At 38.8% G+C, this 20,893-nt stretch overlaps 1 protein-coding gene across 3 annotated transcripts in view; it reads left to right on the forward strand.

Moving 5' to 3' along the window:
• The window catches only part of vps50 (VPS50 EARP/GARPII complex subunit), a 149,702-nt gene extending 129,229 nt beyond the window's left edge, over window positions 1-20,473 (forward strand). The window contains exons 24-30 of one of the 3 annotated variants that reach the window (XM_057827781.1): window positions 2,356-2,504; window positions 2,815-2,911; window positions 3,498-3,656; window positions 11,541-11,662; window positions 17,307-17,496; window positions 17,991-18,145; window positions 18,286-20,473. In XM_057827781.1, coding sequence (XP_057683764.1) covers window positions 2,356-2,504; window positions 2,815-2,911; window positions 3,498-3,656; window positions 11,541-11,662; window positions 17,307-17,496; window positions 17,991-18,110 — 837 coding nt within the window. In that variant the 3' untranslated portion in view covers window positions 18,111-18,145; window positions 18,286-20,473. Of the gene's footprint in view, window positions 1-2,355; window positions 2,505-2,814; window positions 2,912-3,497; window positions 3,657-11,540; window positions 11,663-17,306; window positions 17,497-17,990 lie in introns of all 3 variants that reach the window. The other 2 variants (XM_057827780.1, XM_057827782.1) reach the window with 2 other exon arrangements.
• Window positions 20,474-20,893: the final 420 nt, after the last annotated feature.

A 20,893-nucleotide genomic window follows, 5' to 3' on the forward strand; every position in this document is an offset into this window, starting at 1 on the left:
TTTTTTCCCTCCTCAGACATCCTTTTCAGTTCTCCATGTGGTCTTGATTCTGTCACTTGAAATGCATACATTTACCACTAGGGGTGGAAACCTCTGGGTAGCTCACGATATGATATGATTTGCGATACGATAAGGATGATCTCACAATATGGCGAAATAACAATTATCGATAAGTGGGTCAGGAAATCATTCTAGGAACTCCAAGAAAGAAAACAGAAAAGCAAGCTCTTTTCATCCTTCTGCTGTGAATTGTGTTTATTGTTAGTACACGTCCAATTCATTTGAAGTAAGATCCCTCTTAATTCAAACGGATTGGACGTCTATCGTGCTCAATGGCAATCAATGACTTTAATATTTGGGTATTTCAGGTCATTTACTGTTTATTGTCAGTCACATCCTGTTGATTTTTGGTTACAGTAACAGGAAGTGACCCAGTAAACGCCCTAAAATGAGCAAAAGGTGACTTATTAAATGCTGTAGTTTCGAACGAACAAAATGTTCATTCGCCTCTCTGTCTAAATAGATTGGACGTCTAGTGCCTTCAATGGCAGCCATTGAGTTAACAGAGACACCATTCGAGTGGAAGATCTTGGTAGCAACTTGTTCCTGTTCCTTGTCTCCTTGTCCTTGTTCCTTGTTCTTGGGCTGCATTGGAGTTGGACAGCCTCACCATTTCGTGCCACGGCGCAATTGCGTCATATCATAACAAATGAGATTTTTTTTTTTTTTTTTCCCCTCACATTTTTTTCCAAGAAGAACCTCCAAGATCTATTTGAAATATTTCATTAGCCAGGCTAATATCATAGCTCTCAGCTACGGTACATGTACAGTGGGGCAAATAAGTATTTAGTCAACCATTTTTAAAGAATGTATTTCCAAATTAGAGTGAGAAATAAGTATTTGGTCACCTACAAACAAGCAAGATTTCTGGCTGTCAAAGAGGTCTAACTTCTTGTAACGAGGTCTAACGAGGCTCCACTCATTACCTGTACTAATGGCACCTGTTTTAACTCCTTACCGGTATAAAAGACACCTGTCCACAATCTCAGTCAGTCACACTCCAAACTCTACTATGGCCGAGACCAAAGAGCTGTCGAAGGACACCAGAGACAAAATTGTAGACCTGCACCAGGCTGGGAAGACTGAATCTGCAATAGGTAAAACGCTTGTTGTAAAGAAATCAACTGTGGGAGCAATTATTAGAAAAATGGAAGACATACGAGACCACTGATAATCTCCCTCGATCTGGGGATCCACGCAAGATCTCATCCCGTGGCGTTAAAATGATAACAAGAACGGTGAGCAAAAATCCCAGAACCACATGGGGGAACCTAGTGAATGACCTACAGAGAGCTGGGACCACAGTAACAAAGGCTACTTACTATCAGTAGCACAATGCGCCGCCAGGGACTCAAATCCTGCACTGCCAGACATGTTCCCCTGCTGAAGAAAGTACACGTCCAGGCCCGTCTGCGGTTCGCTAGAGAGCATTTGGATGATCCAGAAGAGGACTGGGAGAATGTGTTATGGTGAAATGAAACCAAAATAGAATTTTCGGTAAAACGACAGGTTCTCGTGTTTGGCGGAGAAAGAATACGGAATTGCATCCGAAGAACACCATACACACTGTGAAGCATGGGGCCAGGATGACGGATCTGTGTAAAGGAAAGAATGAATGGGGCCATGTATCGAGAGATTTTGAATGAAAATCTCCTTCCATCAGCAAGGGCATTGAAGATGAGACATGGCTGGGTCTTTCAGCATGACAATGATCCCAAACACACAGCCAGGGCAACAAAGGAGTGGCTTCGTAAGAAGCATTTCAAGGTCCTGGAGTGCCCTAGCCAGTCTCCAGATCTCAACCCCAAAGAAAATCTGTGGAGGGAGTTGAAAGTCCGTGTTGCCCAACGACAGCCCCAAAACATCACCGCTCTAGAGGAGATCTGCCAAATTTTTGGGGCCAAAATACCAGCAGCAGTGTGTGAAAAGCTTGTGAAGAGTTACAGAAAACATTTGGCCTCCGTTATTGCCAACAAAGGGTACATAACAAAGTATTAGATGAACTTTTGGTATTGACCAAATACTTATTTTCCACCATGATTTGCAAATAAATTCTTTAAAAATCAAACAATATGATTTTCTGTTTTTCTTCCCACATTCTGTCTACCCACGTTGACAATTACAGGCCTCTCTAATATTTTCAAGTGGGAGAACTTGCACAATTAGTAGTTGACTAAATACTTATTTGCCCCACTATATATCACCGTCAATGGCAGCAAATGAGTTAAAAAGAAAAAAAAAAAACTGAATATTGGCTTCTGGCGCTATGCTAATTTAAACGTGTGTGTCTTGCAGGAGGCTAGCAATGAAAATGCAGGTATGCACGGTCCTTCAGAAGACAAGAAGGAGAAAGTGCCGAGCCCCCACCTCAGCCAAATGGTGGTCCTCACCAACAGTGGTACTCTTTATGGGCTGGCACAGAGAGTGGTTGCCACGGAGTCTCTGTACGTACCTCTACAAAATATTACAAGTCCCAAGGGACGCGAATGTACTTAAAGTTGGCTTGATTTGTTGGACAGTAAAGGTTATTTAGAAGTAAAGTGTTGTTTATCAGCGCAAGCGCAGGTTAAGGTAATTAATTTTTTGACAAGCGTGTTTTTTTTTTTTAATAGATGAAACTGTCATCATTTCTACAAAAAACAATTACACCAATAAAGAAGGTCTAGAGGGCATTATAAAAGATGAATAATTAGGGCTATCATAATAAAAGTGTTTATTTTTTATTTTTTATCCTTTTTCATTCTTTTTTTGCAGTGTGTTTTTGGCTGAGCAGTTTGAGTCGCTTCAGTCCCATTTGGACACAATGATGCCTGCTGCCAAGAAACCCTTTTTGCAGCAATTCTATTCCCAGGTACACACAAATTCCTGCCTTTTTTTTTGGTCTAATTACTGTAAATGATATTAATCAATCTCAGCTACAGATGAGTCCAGCCAAATCGCTCATGTGAGAAAGTGAAATCAAGCAAATCTTCAGTCATGTTAAAAGTGATATTCAGTATTTGACATATAAATGTCTTTGCAGTACATTTTCACAATATTATCCTCTCCATGAAGCATTTTTTCGCACAAAAACAAGTTGTTATTTCTCAAGAAACTAACTTCTTCAGGAGAAACGTTGAAGTAGCCATCCATGCGAGCAGTTTAGTCCGAATCCAACAAAGAAAATTATCCGTCACTCAAATTTCAACCTGGTGCTTGACATATTGAGATGTTAAAATGATGGAATGTCATTTTTCCGGCAACGTTTTCGCATACATATAGACCATTTGCATGCATTAACAGATATGGATTCTCAATTTTCCATATACTCCCTAAGTTACCATGCACTTAACTTATTGACAGCCATTGACGGGAGAGGTTGGCATCGATCGGATGATTGTCAATGGCAGCCAATATGTTAATGAAATGAATTAATTTGAATGTCTTCCTTCTTTCAGACTGTGTCTACAGCCAGTGAACTGCGGAAGCCCATCTACTGGATCGTGGCAGCCAAAGCCATCGACTACGAGCAGATGTTGCTCCTGATGTCGGGCGTCAAATGGGACATTCGAGAGATCATGTCCCAGCATAACATATATGTGGATGTCCTACTAAAGGTAATGATCCCAATAAGTGTTATTTTTGGCAGCCCTTTTAGTTTTCGTCTTAGTCTTTTGGAGGAAAATACTTATTAGTCTTAGCCATATTTTGGTCATTTAAAAATGTGTTTGTCTTCCCGTAGTTTTAGTCGACAATTATTCAAAATGTTTCCGTCTGTAAACTTCAAAACTTTTAGTCCATGAATTAATTAATAAATAAAAGGTTTCCAACTATTTCAAATGAACATTGACAAACACATAATTGTAAAGTCTACAAGGACATCACCATCTTCGTAATGATAATACACACTCAGCGTTAAAACAATGCATTCACTTCAATTAATTAAACTCATCTGGATGCCACGAACTGCATGTGAAAAGTTTTCCAAGAGTTTAAGACGACACTCACCATGCTAAATGCTAACGTGAATGCTATGCTAACGCTACAAGTTACATTTAGTGTGTGATGATCACTCAGCACAGACCTTTAAAGTGCCTCCGACAGGATATAAAAGGTCTTAAATAGCATTATTATGTGAATTAGAATCATATTTTGAGACGATTCGACTATGTACAACAATTTGGCAAAGCGCAGATGACGAGAAATTATTCTTTTAATCTGCCGTTTAGCAACGCCGACATGGTCATGGTTTCATCTGATTTAGAATTCAGCCGACTGAAGGGTAATTATTCATAACGAGTAAAATGAGACAACAAGAGCCGCAAAATGTCATTGTTTCAGTCAATGATCAAAGCTGTCCACTTCTTGCACCTCCCAAACTATTTTGTATGCCACCGGAGTTAGTCAGGGTTTTGTCATTTCCCTGCCTACATTAAATGGCATGCTAATTGGCTTCTTATGCAATTGATCAAAATTATTGTGATTAATCTAGAAATAGATTATTATTATTATGAAACCCTTTTTTTCCTCAATATCATAACTTCTAAAATACTTACTTGAATCAAATCATCTTAAAAAAAATGAATAAAAAGATTACTCATTGGCTGCTTCTGCAATTAATCTACAGTCCCTGACAAAAGTCTTGTCGCTTATCCATTTTGTAGAAACAATTTCGAATAACCTGACTTTTAATTATTCAAGTGGTTTCAGAAATGGCTCATATGAAAGCTAAGACCCTTCCAAATGATGTTGAATATATTTGTTTCACTGAAAAAAGATTCACTTAATGAAGACATAAAGGTCAAATTTTGGCGAGACAAAAGTTTTGTCGCCTTCAGTAATTAGTGTAAAAATTGATCAAAAAATGTACTTCAAATACAAAAATATGTTACGTAACATAAGCGAATTAAGTAGTGGTGCTGTGAGATCCAAATTTAATATTTTGAATGACTTCCATGGGCTTTGGCAAGGATTCATACAATTTGTTGATGAAGTTGTCAGGAACATCAAGGAAAGCAATCTTGCATGCCTCCCAGAGTTCATCAACATTCTTGGGTTTCGTCTTCCATGCTTCCTCTTTCATCTTACCCCAGACATGCTCAATGATGTTCATGTCTGGTGACTGGGCTGGCCAGTCCTGGAGGATCTTGATCTTTTTCCACTGCAGCAGAGCCCCACGAGACCTGGTCCCCTGAAGTCGCTGTGTCAACCAGAACAGTCTGTCGAACTCTGTCTAGAAATTGCCTCCATGGTCGAATCAGTGCCCAGAAACCAGCAATAAATAATGGACAATTAAAAAAACAGGTGGCATTTACCAAGGTCCACAGCCTGTCAAAAGGATGGATGCTGGAAAAGTGGCAAAAGGTGGATTTTTCAGGTGAATTTTCCATTGAATTACACCACAGTCATCGCAAATATTGCAGGAGACCTACTGGAGCCCGCATGGATCCGAGATTCACTTAAAAAAAGAGTGAAGTTTGGTGGTGGCAAAATCATGGTCTGGGGTTAATGCCAGTATGGGGGTGTGCGAGAGATCTGCAGGGTGGAAGGCAACATAAATAGTCTGAAATTTCATCAAATCTTCGCTGCCTCTTACATTCCTAACCATAAAAAAGGACAAATTCTGCAGAAGGATGGTGCTCTGTCGCATACTTCAATTTCTACCCCAAAGTTCCTCAAGGCAAAGAAGATTAAGATCCTACAGGATTGGCCTGCCCAGTCACCAGACATGAACATCATTGAGCATGTCTGGGGTAGGAAGAGGAAGCATGGAAGACGAAACCCAAGAATGTTGATGAACTCTGGGAGGCATGGAAGACTGCTTTTTTTGATGTTCCTGTTGACTTCACCATTAAATTGTATGAATCCTTGCCAAAGCCCATGGAAGTCAAACAAAATATTAAATTTCGATCTCACAGCACCACTACTTAATTTGCTTATGTGAAGTAACATATTTTTTGTATTAGTAGTACATTTTTGTTCAATTTTCACACTACTTTCTGTAGACGACAAAATTTTTGTCTTACCAAAATTGGACCTTTATGTCTTCATTAAATGATGAATCTTTTTTCAGAGAAACAAATATATTTTTGTACATTCAACATCATTTGGGAGGGTCTTCGCTTTCATATGATTCATTTCTGAAACCAATTGAATAAGTAAAAGTCAGGTTATTCGAAATTGTTTCTACAAAATGGATAAGCAACGAGACTTTTGTCAGGGACTGTAAATTCTTCTGTAGATTAATATAGATTGATATAATAAAATGATTTTCAGAATCAAGCTTCAGCCGAAGTCACTTAAGTCGATACATGTAGTTAAATCATTTACTGCCGCTGTCAGCCCTCCCACTCAAAACGGATTGGACGTCAATAGCAGCCAGTTAGTTAACACGACAGGCAACATTTTTAACATTTTCTACCCGTCACTGAAAGTAACCCACTAAATATGCATGCTCGTCATGCATTTTGCATCTGGGGTGCCCGAGACCAAAAGGTCATAAAAGGTCACAAATCACACATCCTCCCTAAAAATTCGTAGATTATGCATTTATGAATAGAATCATACATAATAAAGTATTCCACTTAAAGCGAAAAGTTATTTTGTCCGGAAAAAGAATTTAAAGTCACCCCTTAAATTCCCGCGTGGTTCGCAGATCTTAAGCCTAACTAATTTGGCTCGCGGCTAAATTGCCTCGGGTGCAAATCCCCGAGTCGCCACCCGGGCCAAAATCCCTTACGGTGTCAAAATGGTCCACCTGTAGGACTGGCACAGTGCATATTACAACTAGCATGTACCTTTCCCCATCGGGTGCTAATAACCCACTCAAACAACTTGTCAGATACGCGTAATGCATGCGCATTGTGCCGTGCGCATTGATTGAAACTAGCGTGCTAGATTTTTTTTTTTTTTGGTCAAACTGCACACAGGGAGATATTTTATTCATGAGTTCAGGTTTATCACCAGCATTCAACAATGACGTTGATTTGCATATAAAGTGGCATGGAGATACTGGAGTCTCCATATGAGTTCATTGAGAAAATGCTGAAGTAGGAAACTATTGTGAGGCTGTTGAAGAGTAAATAACATTTCATTCGAAGATGTGAAATTAAATACAGTTGGGCGTGCTAGCTATTGTTTGACTAAAATGTGTACGCTAGGGGTGTAACAAAATATCGAAATGGTGATTTACAGTCCCTGACAAAAGTCTTGTCGCTTATCCATTTTGTAGAAACAATTGCTAATAACCTGACTGTTAATTATTCACTTGTTTTCAGAAATGGCTCATATGAAAGCGAAGACTCTCCCAAATGATATTGAATGTACAAAAATATATTTGTTTCACTGAAAAAAGTTTTATCATTGAATGAAGACGTAAAGGTCAAATTTTGGTAAGACAAAAATTTTGTCGTCTACAGAAAGTAGTGTGAAAATTGAACAAAAAATGTACTTCAAATACAAAAATATGTTACATAACATAAGCGAATTAATTAGTGGTGCTGTGAGATCCAAATTTAATATTTTGTATGATTTCCATGGGCTTGAAGGACTGCATCCATGCGGTGAGGCAAGGACTCATACAATTTATTGATGAAGTCATCAAGAACATCAAAGAAAGCAGTCTTGCAAGCCTCCCAGTGTTCATGAACATTCTTGGGTTTTGTCTTCCATGCTTCCTTTCATCCTACCCCAGACATGCTCAATGATATCCATGTCTGGTGACTGGGTTGGCCAGTCCTGGAGGATCTTGATCTTCTTTGCCTTGAGGATCTTTAAGGTAGAAATTGAAGTATGTGATGGAATACCATCCTGCTGCAGAATTTGTCCCTTTTTATGGTTAGGAATGTAAGAGGCAGCTAAGATTTGTTGATATTTCAGACTATTTATGTTGCTTTCCACCCTGCAGATCTCTCACACGCCCCCATACTGTATGTAACCCCAGACCATGATTTTGCCACCACCAAACTTCACTGTTTTCTGAGTGAATCTCGGATCCCTGCAGGCTCCAGTAGGTCTCCTGCAATATTTGCGGCGACTGTGGTGTAATTCAATGGAAGGTTCATCTGAAAAATCCACCTTTTGCCACTTTTCCAGCCATGCCACACGGTTTTTAATTGTGTGCACCCTGAGAGATCTGCAGGGTGGAAGGCAACATAAATAGTCGGAAAATGCGTCACTCTCTACCTCAAAGTTCCTCAAGGCAAAGAAGATCATGATCCTCCAGGAGGCATGTCTGGGGTAGGATGAGGGAGGAAGCATGGAAGACGAAACCCAAGAATGTTGATGAACTCTGGGAGGCATGCAAGACTGCTTTCTTTGATGTTCCTGATGACTTCATCAATAAAATGTATGATCTGAGAGTATGCAGAATGTTTTCCTACCAGATTATTAGGACTAAAATGAAATCTTTCTCGATTGTAAACACTGGGGCTCGCCTGTGGAATACATGTGATGCAGTGCTAACGAATATAAATTCATTAAGTTACTTCAAAAAAATGTATAAACGAGATATAATAAGCCAGTACGTTGCCCAAACTCAACTGTAAAATGCACACACAACACAGATAAGACTGTCCTCACAGCAAAGCATGCTTAAATGTCAGGGTCAAGAAGATAAGACATAACATTACTAGGACATGCCCCTCAACGAAATCACATTACTGATTCTGCCATTGCTACGTTACGTACTGAGTTTCCTCCTGAGACAAATATGGAACTGGTAGACTGGGCTCTGAGTTCGATGGATAGAATATTCTCTACGATGCGGCCTACATCGGCACAACGCCCATGTCCAGCCACCACCTTTACGTCTGGTTATGTGGAAGACGCCTGGGGTAAATGGAGGCCGCTATGCCTAACGTCCCTCCAGATGGAGGACGCTGAGGACCTGTACATCTTCGGCACGCTGCTGGCTCTTGCCTTCCTACTGCTACTTGGTGCCCTCTGGGTTCGTCGCGTCTCGATGAGGATGAAGAACCAACTCCATGAGATACTGGAGGTTGTTCGTCGCAACGGCGACGAATTGGCACTGTTAATGAAGGAGCAAGCAACGCTAAGTGACGCCGCTGCACGACTGGCCACAAAAATTGACGCGGAGCTGCGTGATCATGAGAGACTTGCTCGGGCCAACCGGGCCAGGGATGATGATGACTAATCTCCTAAACCGGGCAAGGTATGATGACGAGAAATCTCCTACGGAGGATACTACACATGCGAGCCTCCGAAGCACCCCAGGCCTTCCCACCCTTCACCTACTTAGACATGAACTGATACAATACACTCAAATTAATATATGTGAAATCTCCATGGCAATCAATGACTTTCGAACGAAATGTGTTAGACTATCACTGGACTGATACATAACATGCTGCTTGTGTGACCTAGGTGGCAGGGGGACGGGTTCCCGATAAGCTTCTGCTTTTTCCGTCTCCCTTGTCATGTCTGTCTTCATCTTGTTCCTTTGGATAAACAAACTTACGTGATGATTTCCTTCTTTTTTTCTCTCTCTCTTCTTTCTTTCCTTGTGATTTTGATTTTAATGATGATGATGATGATGACAATGACAATAAAATTAAAAAAAAAAAAAATTCAATTCAATTCAATCCTTGCCGAAGCCCATAGAAGTCATACAAAATATCAAATTTGGATCTCACAGCACCACTAATTAATTTGCTTATGTCATGTAACATATTTATGTATATGAAGTACATTTTTTGTTCAATTTTCACACTACTTTCTGTAGGCGACAAAACTTTTGTCTTGCCAAAATTTGACCTTTATGTCTTCATTAAATGATAAATCTTTTTTCAGTTTTTTCTTTGTACTTTCAATATTATTTGGGAGGGTCTTAGCTTTCATATGAGCCATTTCTGAAATCAATTGAATAATTAAAACTCTGGTTATTAGCCATTGTTTCTACAAAATGGATAAGCGACAAGACTTTTGTCAGGGACTGGATAGTAAAATACCGTAGAATTATTGACCAATGTATGGATAATTGTTATATCGCTATTTTGTGAGATCGTTATCATGAGCCTTGTCTCGCGCATCGTATCGTGAAATACCCAGAGGTTCCCGCCCCTAGAGTACGCCATGTCAAGGGTTTGTAGGTTAACACATTCAAGAAAAATATACCGTATTTTTCGGACTATAAGTCGCGTTTTTTCCCCCATATTTTTACTGGGAGTGCGACTTATACTCAGGAGCGACTTATGTGTGAAATTATTAACACATTATGATATCATTTCACATGTTATTTTGGTGTTTGGAGTGACACTGATGGTTTGGTAAACTTGTTAGCATGTTCTTTATCCTATAGTTATCTGAATAACTCTTAACAGCTATGGCCACGTTTGTGTTCTGCCTTTGGCAATGTGTGTTCATTTGTATTATTGACTTTTTTTTTATATTGAAATGCATGCTTTTAGTTTTTGGCGCTTTCACGCCCACATGGGGGCGCACTCGCACTTGTTTATGTGAAGAGCGCTCACACGCCAGATGAAGACTGACAGCTACGTAGCTCTGAGTGAGTGGGAGAGTAAGCGAGCGAGAAACACGGCTGCGAACCAACGTTCATTGTTCATGCTTTTAAAATATCTCTACAGAGGCAACGCCTGTGTGCATCATCTTTTCTGTTGTTGTTGTGTGTTTTCCACCCGCGATCGGACACTTACAGCCAGTTGCGTGAGTGTTTAAACAATGTGCTAATGCTAGCGAACGCGTGCTAACCGTTTATGTCATTTCAGTAAAACAACCTATCATTTATTTACGTTAATGCGAACCTGTTTGGTATTGAGGACCAAATTGATGCAGCAAATTTTACGGGCGTCCTGGTGAGGACAGTATATTCGCATTTAGTTGTTCATGCACTGTACACTGTACATTTATGCAACATGTAGTTCTCTATTGTATTTTTATATTACCGTAAATTGCCTTTCAAGATTACATATCTGTTCTGTGTGTTGGATTTTATCCCCCAAAAATGCGACGTATACTCCGGTGCGACTTATATATTTTTTTCCTCTTCGTTGGGCATTTTATGGCTGGTGCGACTTATACTCAGGTGCGACTTGTAGTCCGAAAAATACGGTAGTTATTTGGATTAAACTTGATTGGATTGTCATGACCAGAACGGCTGAGAAGTTAGAAAAACATGATACTCTATGTTCATGTTCTTTTTAGTAGGTAGAAAATTGTAGCTGCGAGGTGTACGAATATATGAATAAATGGATGAGGTCGTGCGCATGATGAGCGTACAGCAGGGGTTCTTTCATGCAAGTCAATTCCGCTGTAAACACAGTAATGTGTACTGGCGTGCGCCTAACTGTTTTTCTATGGAACTGGGTAGTTGGAAAAGTAGGGTTAAAGGTAAATATTCTCGTCACACTGTAAGCTGCTGCCTCCAGAAGTAGAAAATTCAGGGTATAAAACTCGAGTGTAGTGATAGTAGTTTAGATTAATTCATATTTTGTTGATGTGATTTATACCTTCTTATTCGAAAGGAGTTTGAGATGTTCAACGAGCGGCTTGCGGACGTCTCCAAACACGTGCGCATCCCACTGCCTGTGTCCAATGTCCTGTGGGAGCACTGCATTCGCTTGGCCAACAGGACTCTTGTAGAAGGGTAAGTAAGAATTTTGCTGTATTTAAGCATAAGTAATCGAGCGATAGCTTAATTACTGTGATTATACTTGTATAGAACTTGTAACACAAAGAAATTACACTAAAAAGACAAATTATTGTTGCTAGAGTTGTTAAAAGCAGTTTAAAATGATGATGGATAATATCGACGATGGTTTTTCATTATCAGTTTTGGGCCAATATTTATGTTGCTTTTAAGGTGAATTTAGAAACCTTCTGCCTTGGTACAAGGGCTGGTCACAGTTTATCACAGCAGTTGTGCTTATTGGCCATTAGATATCTCTAAACTAAGATGCTTGGGATTTGTTATGTGAGCGTTATCATTATTAAAGCATTCAGCGGGGCATCACAATACAATCAGCCATAATATGTCCACAACTGGATGTATCGATATCGGTTTAATATCGATATCGGATTTTTTGTTTTATCGGTTAAAAAGTCATTATGAGACAACTCTAATCATTAGAAAGGATTGGACGCCGATCGCCATCAATGGCAGCCAATAAGTTAAAGTAATATAAAACATGCAGTTTGGGCTGATATTTGGAACGCTTAGCATCCATTTTTTTCAATTTAAATGAAGTTGTGACTACTGTGTAACACCACATACAGTCAAATGAGATATACTGTATATTGAATGTTTCTGAATCACTTACCCCTATGTATTTTTACTTCAAGACAAGGCATGTGCCGGTATGATATTCTGACTGTACGATAACCCATAGACTTCATAATGTATTGACGGGAGACTGATAAATAGGGGGCCTGCATTGTTGGCGAGGCCGTCAAAGCTGACCGAGTGGAATGACTGACAGAGCTTTTTTTGTTGAAAATTCTTGTGAATGAAAGCTTAAATCCCTAAATTCTTTATCAATATGGACGTAAAACAGTCTCGATTCTTGGTTAAAAGCAAAAAAAAGCGTGCATTTCGCATTTATTTTACGTAAATATGTCGAAGTACAATGCTAGTCTGTTAGTGAATGTAGCTAGCGGCCGCCTTATATAAACAGAGCTTTTCCGGTGAAAATTCTTGTGAATAAATGCTTAAATCCCTGAATTATTTGTAGATATGGACGGAAAATGGTCTCGATTCTTGATTAAAAATGAGAAGAAGGAAAAAGGTGACGTTAGCATTTATTTTACGTAAATTTTACGAACTATGATTCCAATGCAGTAGCGGCTAATTTCTCCCATTGATTTTTTTTTGCACAACGTTTCAAAATGCATGCATGGTACAAAAAATATAATAATTACCTTGAATCCTCGAACAAATCACTCCTGAGACAATCCTTCCTGTTTGTATGCGATACAGCTTTCGTACTTTTTAAACAAATCCGGCGTTAGATCGCTGCGTGCGTGTGTTTGTGAATAGCTCCTCTTGATATGGGCAGATATGGATAACTATGATACCTTAAGCCAAAATATCAGTTTCACGGTATAACGGTATTGCTATTACAGCTCTAAAATGTGTTACTTCTAGATATATGGGTTTTAAAAAAAAAAAAACTTTTCCAATTGAACAGAATTTTTATTTCTTAAATTGGAACATATATTATAATGTTAAGTTAAAACTAAAAAAAAAATTATATAAAAGCGCCCAAACAACAAAAAAACTAAAGACGGGAATTGAAAAGCAAACAACTGCGGTAAGAGTGGGGTATGGTAAGGATTCAAATTTTTAAAGATGCTATACAGAAACCTGAGTCGGCTTCGCTGAATGTAAACGAATGTGGTGCTTTGGTCTCATACGAGAAATATTTACCAAACTTTTCTAGCGTTATTTTGTTGTGTAAATGCATTTACAGTGCCTTGCAAAAGTATTCGGCTGCAGGTGCATTTATACGGAGACTTGATTACGCACAGGTGGATTCTATTTATCATCATCGGTCATTTAGGACAACATTGGATCAGTCAGTGATCCTCAGTTAACTTCTGGAGTGAGTTTGCTGCACTGAAAATAAAAGGGGCCGAATAATATTGCACGCCCCACTTTTCAGTTTTTTATTTGTTAAAAAAGTTTAAATTATCCAGCAAATGTTGTTCCACTTCACGATTGTGCCCCACTTGTTGTTGATTCTTGACAAAAAAATTAAATTTCATATCTTTATGTTTGAAGCCTGAAATGTGGCGAAAGGTTGCAAGATTCAAGGGGGCCGAATACTTTTGCAAGGCACTGTATAATGATCATAAAAATATGTAGACTATTTAAACATTGAGAAAACTTGCGTTTTTTTTTCTGCCAGCTCGAAGAGATTAAAATAAATGTCAAATCCACTATCCGCCTGTTAGAACAGACACACAAATATAAAAGATATAAATGTTCATTGAATATCCATCTTAGTCTTGTTTAACTGGGAGAATTCGTTACAAAAGGCAGGCTTTAATTTTTTTATATCATTATGCATATATGCAGGCATCGTCACAAATGTGATCACACAAAACGCAACCACGCATCATGTTCCCGCATTTCCTCCTTCTCCTGAGTCCACACAAATAAAACAGAATTTCCTTTTTTTTTTTTTTTTTCCGGGCTCGTGCCTACAAATAAAACATAAAATTTCGCGTTTTTATCGCGCTCGGGCCCCCAAATCAAGTTAATTGATCGGCGGGCCGGGTCGGGCTTTAATACCCGCGGCCCGGTCGGGTCGTCCTGGATTTTTTAGACCCGATCTAACTTTTAGCGTCATGTAATGTTAGCGTACCGTACAGCTATTCAGGCTGTTGTTTTGTATTGTATTTTAAATTGCCTTTCAAGATGACATGTCTGTTCTTGGTGCTGGATTCTATCAAATATATTTCCCCCAAAAAACATTTACTCCAGTGCGACTTATATATGTTTTTTTCCTTTTCATTGCGCATTTTTTGGCTGGTGCGACTTATACTCAGGTGCGACTTGTAGTCCAAAAATACGGTAATTAACTCCCGACCAAAGCTTGTAACAGATATACTTAAGTAAAACCACCGCAAAAAACTCAATCACAACAAATCACCATTAATCTAAAAATAGATCAATATGATTTTTTTTCACTTCATAACAAAGCTTGCAACGGATTCACTTGAGTCAAATCAATGCAAAAAAATGACTAAAAAGATGAAGTCATTGGCTGATTCTTCAATTCATCTTAATTATCCGCAATTAATCTAGCTATAGATTAACAGCACTAATAAAAATCAACTAATAAAATTAATTTATTGGCTGCCATAGCAATTATAGAGCCTCTCCCAGTTCAAATGGAAATCGCTGTCAGCCCTCCCTGTTCAAATGGATTGGACTTCTATCGCCATGAATGGCACTGAAACATGTTGTTGGTATGCCTTTACAGTCGTACACAGAGTGATCCGGTCTTCCTTTGGGATTCTTCTTCGCACAAAACAACTCCACATTCTTTCCGTCTCCCTCGCTTTGCTCCTCCGCCGTCTTTTCCAGACTCATTGGGGATTTGCATGACACGGGCCACTCGCTCTAACTGTAAAACGCTCTTGACACATCCCTCTGCAATACATTTCATCACTTTTTCACTTGTAAGCGCCCCATACGGCTTTTGATAGGTGACAGGAAGCATTTGCGTGTTTCGTTTATTTTTTTTTTTTCTCTTTATATATACACACTATCCTGCGTCCTTGTGGTTGAGTGGACGTGTGGAGTGGCTTGTTAAATTGGAGGTGTGATGAAGCCCTCTCATGTCACACCGCATTTCTGAGTCTATAACATCTCCATGATGACGAGAGGCTGCAGTCAACCTCACTTGTTGTGTGTCCATGAATGCATTTTGAAGTTAACGTAACAAAAATATAATGCATTTCTTTGATTTTCCAATATTCTTTTAGCATTTTCACAATTAGAAAATGATGCAATTTTTTGTTTCTGCATATATTTGAAACAGGTAAAACACTATTTTACTTCCATTTTCATTTTAGCTGATCAAAGCTCTACCTTGAGAGGAGAAAAGGCTACTTACTGATCAAAGATAACCCCTCAGAGATGCTGATAGCGTAATTTTAACATTAGAAGATGAGGCAACGCTACCTAAAACACTGATTAAGGGCTGTTATTCGGTCATGTTTCATCTAATCAGGTTTTACTACTGTATTTTTCGGACTGTAAGTCGCATTTTTTTTCATCGTAGTTTGACCTGGAGTGCGACCTTTTGTCTGGAGCGATTTATGTGTGAAATTTTTAACACATTGTTGTATTATTTCTAGGGCTGTCAAATTTATTGCGTTAACGGGCGGTAATTAATTTTTTAAATTAATCACGTTAAAATATGTGACGCAATTAACGCATGCACGGAATGACCCGTTCATGCGTTGCCTCTAACAGTTTAAAATGACGCCGTTTTAGCACATTGAGAGTGAAAAGTTGACACAGGCTTTCATTGGCTTTGGCAGCCACTATAAACAGTCATGGTTGCCCAACTTCCCATCATGCATTTAGGCTGTCTCCATCCCTGTACCCGTGTATAATGCGCACCGATGATTTTACATGTTGAATTTGGGGGGAAAAAAAGTGCACGTTATATTTGGGAAATTACGGTAAGTAAAATATCTTATTTTATACTTTATTTTATTAATATGATGTGTGTGTATATATATATATAAAAACATGTTTTTGGATAGTTATTTCGAGCTTTAGAGGATATTTAGGGGTATTAAAGGGATAATTGCGACTTCCGCAGACATTCAGGTTATGTCGCCAGCATAGGAACAGAGCTCGTCCCTAACCTGGGGACTACCGGTATATGTTTTTTTCCTCGTCATTGTGCATTTTTTTGGTGCGACTTATACTCAGGTCTTAATGCAAGAATCCGTTTTTTTTTCGTGTTTTTCCGACTCAAGTGAGGCATTAACTTGACGGTCTGAACGTGACAAGTCGCATAGAAGTGGACCATTTCAAATCCGATCTGGATCACTTTCATATGTGGTTTAAATCCGATCTGAGCCACTTTTTCCCAGAATGTGGTGGCGGTCTGAACTGTCAAGTCTCCCAAATCGGAATTCATACAGCAATTACGTCAGCAAAGAGCGAGCGGCAGGCAGGTCGGCAGCGGTGTAGCTGTACTTTAGCGTTAGCGCCTAGCTTGAAACATGTTGCTAGTAAACTCGCGAATTAATTAACGGCAATAGACTCGTTGGCTGCCATTAAAAATAGATTAGTTATAAACCAACAAAGAAATTAGATTAAAAAAAAAAAAAAAAAACACATTGTTAACTAGTGACGACTGTAGATTGGACGTCTATCGCCAGCCAAGGAGTAAGTACGCCATTTACCTCCCTTCAAAGTTTGTCCTCCACATTTAAAATCCTCCGCATTGGTCACGCCAAGCAAATTAAATGGATTCTTTTGCAGTCAAGCACAACCATCCTAAGTTTGGCAAATGACAGCATTCTGACAAGTGAGTTCCAGGCATCAGTTGGCTCGTGGCGGCCGCATGGCACAAGGGTGTCTGCGATTTGTCGCTCGAAAATGAAAGTTGCGAGTCGCTATCTGCCAATGCCGGGACGGCGGATTGCGGCTGGCAAGCGTTATGCGCCATCGTCTAGGATGGCAAAAGTCAAATAATGAGACATTCTCTCGCGGCCAGGGACAAAAACACAATTTTCTATTTTTCACCCTTTTTTTCCCCTAGATATGCCAACGTGAAGAAATGTAGCAACGAGGGCCGAGCGCTGATGCAGCTGGACTTCCAACAATTCTTGATGAAGTTGGAGAAGCTGACTGACCTCCGGCCCATTCCCGATAAGGAGTTTGTGGAGACCTATATCAAGGCCTACTATCTAACAGAGAACGATATGGAGCAGTTCATCAAGAACCACAGGGTAAGTCTTTTAAATTAAGTAGTTCTGGATAGGGGTGTGACAAAATATCGAAATGGTGATATATCGTGATACTTTGTATCCCAAAAGGTTATCGATATGCTCCTGCCAAGAATCGAGATACCGTTTTAAAAAGGTGTCAGTGTCTAAAAAGTGGGAGGGGACGGCAGCCACCCTCCCACTTCAAAGGGATTGGACGTCTACAAGTGATACTCATTCCAATTCATAACAGAAGCTTGTTTTTCTGTTTATTAGTTGTTTGTAGAATATCCTAGAATGATTTCCTGACCAATGTATCGATAAACGTTGTGTCGCCATATCGTCAGATCATCGTTATCGTGACCTTTGTATTGCGTATCGTATCGTATTGTGAGGTAACAAGAGGTTCCCACTCCTAATTGAAAGGGTGTCCTCATTTTTTCACATTGCTGTAAACATTACAGTTTTTAGACGGATCTCCTGCAATCAAAGCGGATCTTTTTTTCCCCCCTTTTCAGGAGTACTCCATGAAGCAGCTAGCAAATCTTGTCAACGTTTGTCTGGGCTCACACATAAACAAGAAGGCCCGCCAGAAACTTCTGGCCGCCATCGATGACATTGACAGACCCAAGAGATAGAGCATCTCCAAGTCTAGCAAGCAGCTGGATAAGATGTAAACACAAACAGTCAAACAATTTTAATCCTATCCTACTAACCAAATGCTCTGTGCTATGGATGTAATAAGAGAAATTTTATTTCGGTACCACAAGCCTCATTAACCTCATTGTTTTTTGTCATGTCACCTTCCTGCAGTTGTTGTCTTTCTTCCAATTAACTCCGAGGATAACTGGAATTAACCATGTAAAAAGTAAGGTGAGAAATGAGTCTCCATTCAAAAACCCACATGAAGTGCTCACATGTATTTTTTAGATGATCATTTATTATTTATGCACTCCCCTTGTTTAGAAAATACACCGTATGTAGATGTCGAGTGGCTTCTGCTTGCCTTTTTGTTTGTTTTGAAGAATATTTTTTAATGTAATGTACAGTTAGATTGTATGTGCACCACTTGGAAATGACTATTTACTATCATGTGCGACTGACTTTTTTTTTTAATTGTGCAGGAGTTATATTATTCATTTGCCAGGCTGGATCTATTGTAAAAAAACAAAAACAATCTATAAATGTACGTATTCCTGATCATGATTCCTAATCGGAGAAAAATATTACACACGAATGTTCTGAACAATGTCTGTATTTATTTTCTGCTCTGTTTTGTTTTGTATAACCACAGTTTATGTGTTGTGCTTGAAGTGCTCTCATCATGTAAATCATCAAATGAAACAAATACTTCACAGTAAATATGTTAGCGCCGCATTCACGGTTAACTACTATAATAAATAACAATAGTAATTCACTTGTGCAGTACTGAATTGTTGCGCTTGTATTATTTTAATGACAAAACTAGATTACAGGATTCATGAAGAACCTTTTGTGTGTACACTATCATAAAACCGCTGCTGTCCATTTTAATGACTGTCCTCCCCCACAACCAGGAGCTGGACGCTGTCAGATGAATTTAATGGTCCTTCCTACATGCTTACTACTCCTCTGACTTCCTGTTTATCAGAATCATCGTTTTTGGCCAAGTATGTTAAAGACACACAAGGAATTGTTGATTGATGTTTAAGTAAAAAGACGCTCAAATTTAATTGATGGCGTAAATATCAATTCTTTTATCTATAGAATAATGCGATTAATCTCATTTGCTTGTTTTTTTTAAAACAAATTTCAGGTTAAAGCTTGCTACAAATTTGCTCAAGTCAAATCAACACAAATAATTTACATCAAAAATATTCATTTTAACTAGGGCTGTCAAACGATTACAATTTTTAATGGAATTATTCACAGTTTAAAAATCAATTGTAATTAATCGTAATTCAAATCATCCTTAAAATATGCCACCAAGGCAAAGATAGTCTGAGTAAGTTTTATGTGTATTTTGAATAGCTATTTTGATTGGGAATGCCAGTTCTCTTTGCATTTAGCACTTTTCTTTTCGTGAACATTTTTTTTTACAAAGATAGGAATATTATTTTTGTTGTGCTCTATCTAAATGATACTGTAGCGACTTAACTGTTCCGCCCAAATGCATGATGGGAAGTTGTGCAACCATGACTGTCAGTGGTGGCTGCAAATGGTATACAGTATGTTCTGCGTTGTGTTCAATTAACCGTGTTAAGAAAAAGATCGTCTCCTGCTTCGTCCAAATGCATGCTGGGAAGTTGGGCAACCATGACTGGCAGTAGTGGCTGCAAATGGTATACAATATGTTCTGCGTTGTGTTCAATTAAGAGTGTTAAAAAAGAACATCGTCTGATCGTCAATGAACTCCTGTGTCCACTTGCATTCCTCTGCCTTTTCAGTCCGAATGCGCTAAAATGGCATCATTGTAAACTGTTTGAGGCAGCGCATGCACGGGTCATTCCGTGCATGCGTTAATTGCGTCAAATATTTTAACGTGATTAATTTAAAAAAATTTGTTATCGCCCGTTAACGCGATAAATTTGACAGCCCTAATTTTAGCGCATCACACAATTTAGATTAATCTCTAATTTGTCATATTTATTTAATCCAACATCATTTCAGTGACATTGAGCGGGATGGATGTGATGACTGCTTCTACCATTAGTCTCATATAATTGTGATTAAGAACAGACTAATATGATTAATAGTGTTTTCAACTTTTTTTGATAACAGATTTAATAAAAAAAATAGATCACAAAGATTTTTTCTTAACAGATCCCACAATATAGATTAATCTGTAATTTAGCACCATCATTTTTTGTGTGTTCTAACTTGATCAAATGAATGATTGGCAGTGAATAACAGGTTTCAGTGCCATTAACAATCATGGACTCATTGGCTGCTTGCTTCTGCCAATAATCTCATTTAATCGCAATTAATCTAGCAATGCTTCAATATAAATGTATATATACATAGGCATGAAAAAGTATCTAAACCTTTTGGATTTTTTCACATTTCTGCATAAAATCACCATCAAATGTGATCTGATCTTTGTCAAAATCACACAGATGAAAAAAGTGTCTGCTTTAACTAAAACGACCCCCCAAAATTTATAGGTTTTCATATTTTAATGAGGATAGCATGTCAAAAATGACAGAAGGGTGAAAAATAAGTAAGGTAACCGCCTGCCTAAGGAGACTTCAAGAGCAAATTAAACCATTTTTTACCAAACAATTTAAGTCAGGTGTGTGCACAATCACTAATGAGTTGCTTAAAGCTGCCCCGTCCACTATAAAACACACACCTGATAAGATTTGTCTTGATGAAAAGCATTGTCTGATGTGCCTCATGGCTCAAAAGAGCTGTCTGAAGACCTGCGATCAAGGATTGTTGA

This window comes from Corythoichthys intestinalis, chromosome 22 (assembly GCF_030265065.1).
Source record: "Corythoichthys intestinalis isolate RoL2023-P3 chromosome 22, ASM3026506v1, whole genome shotgun sequence".
NCBI classification, from domain to species: Eukaryota; Metazoa; Chordata; class Actinopteri; order Syngnathiformes; family Syngnathidae; genus Corythoichthys; species Corythoichthys intestinalis.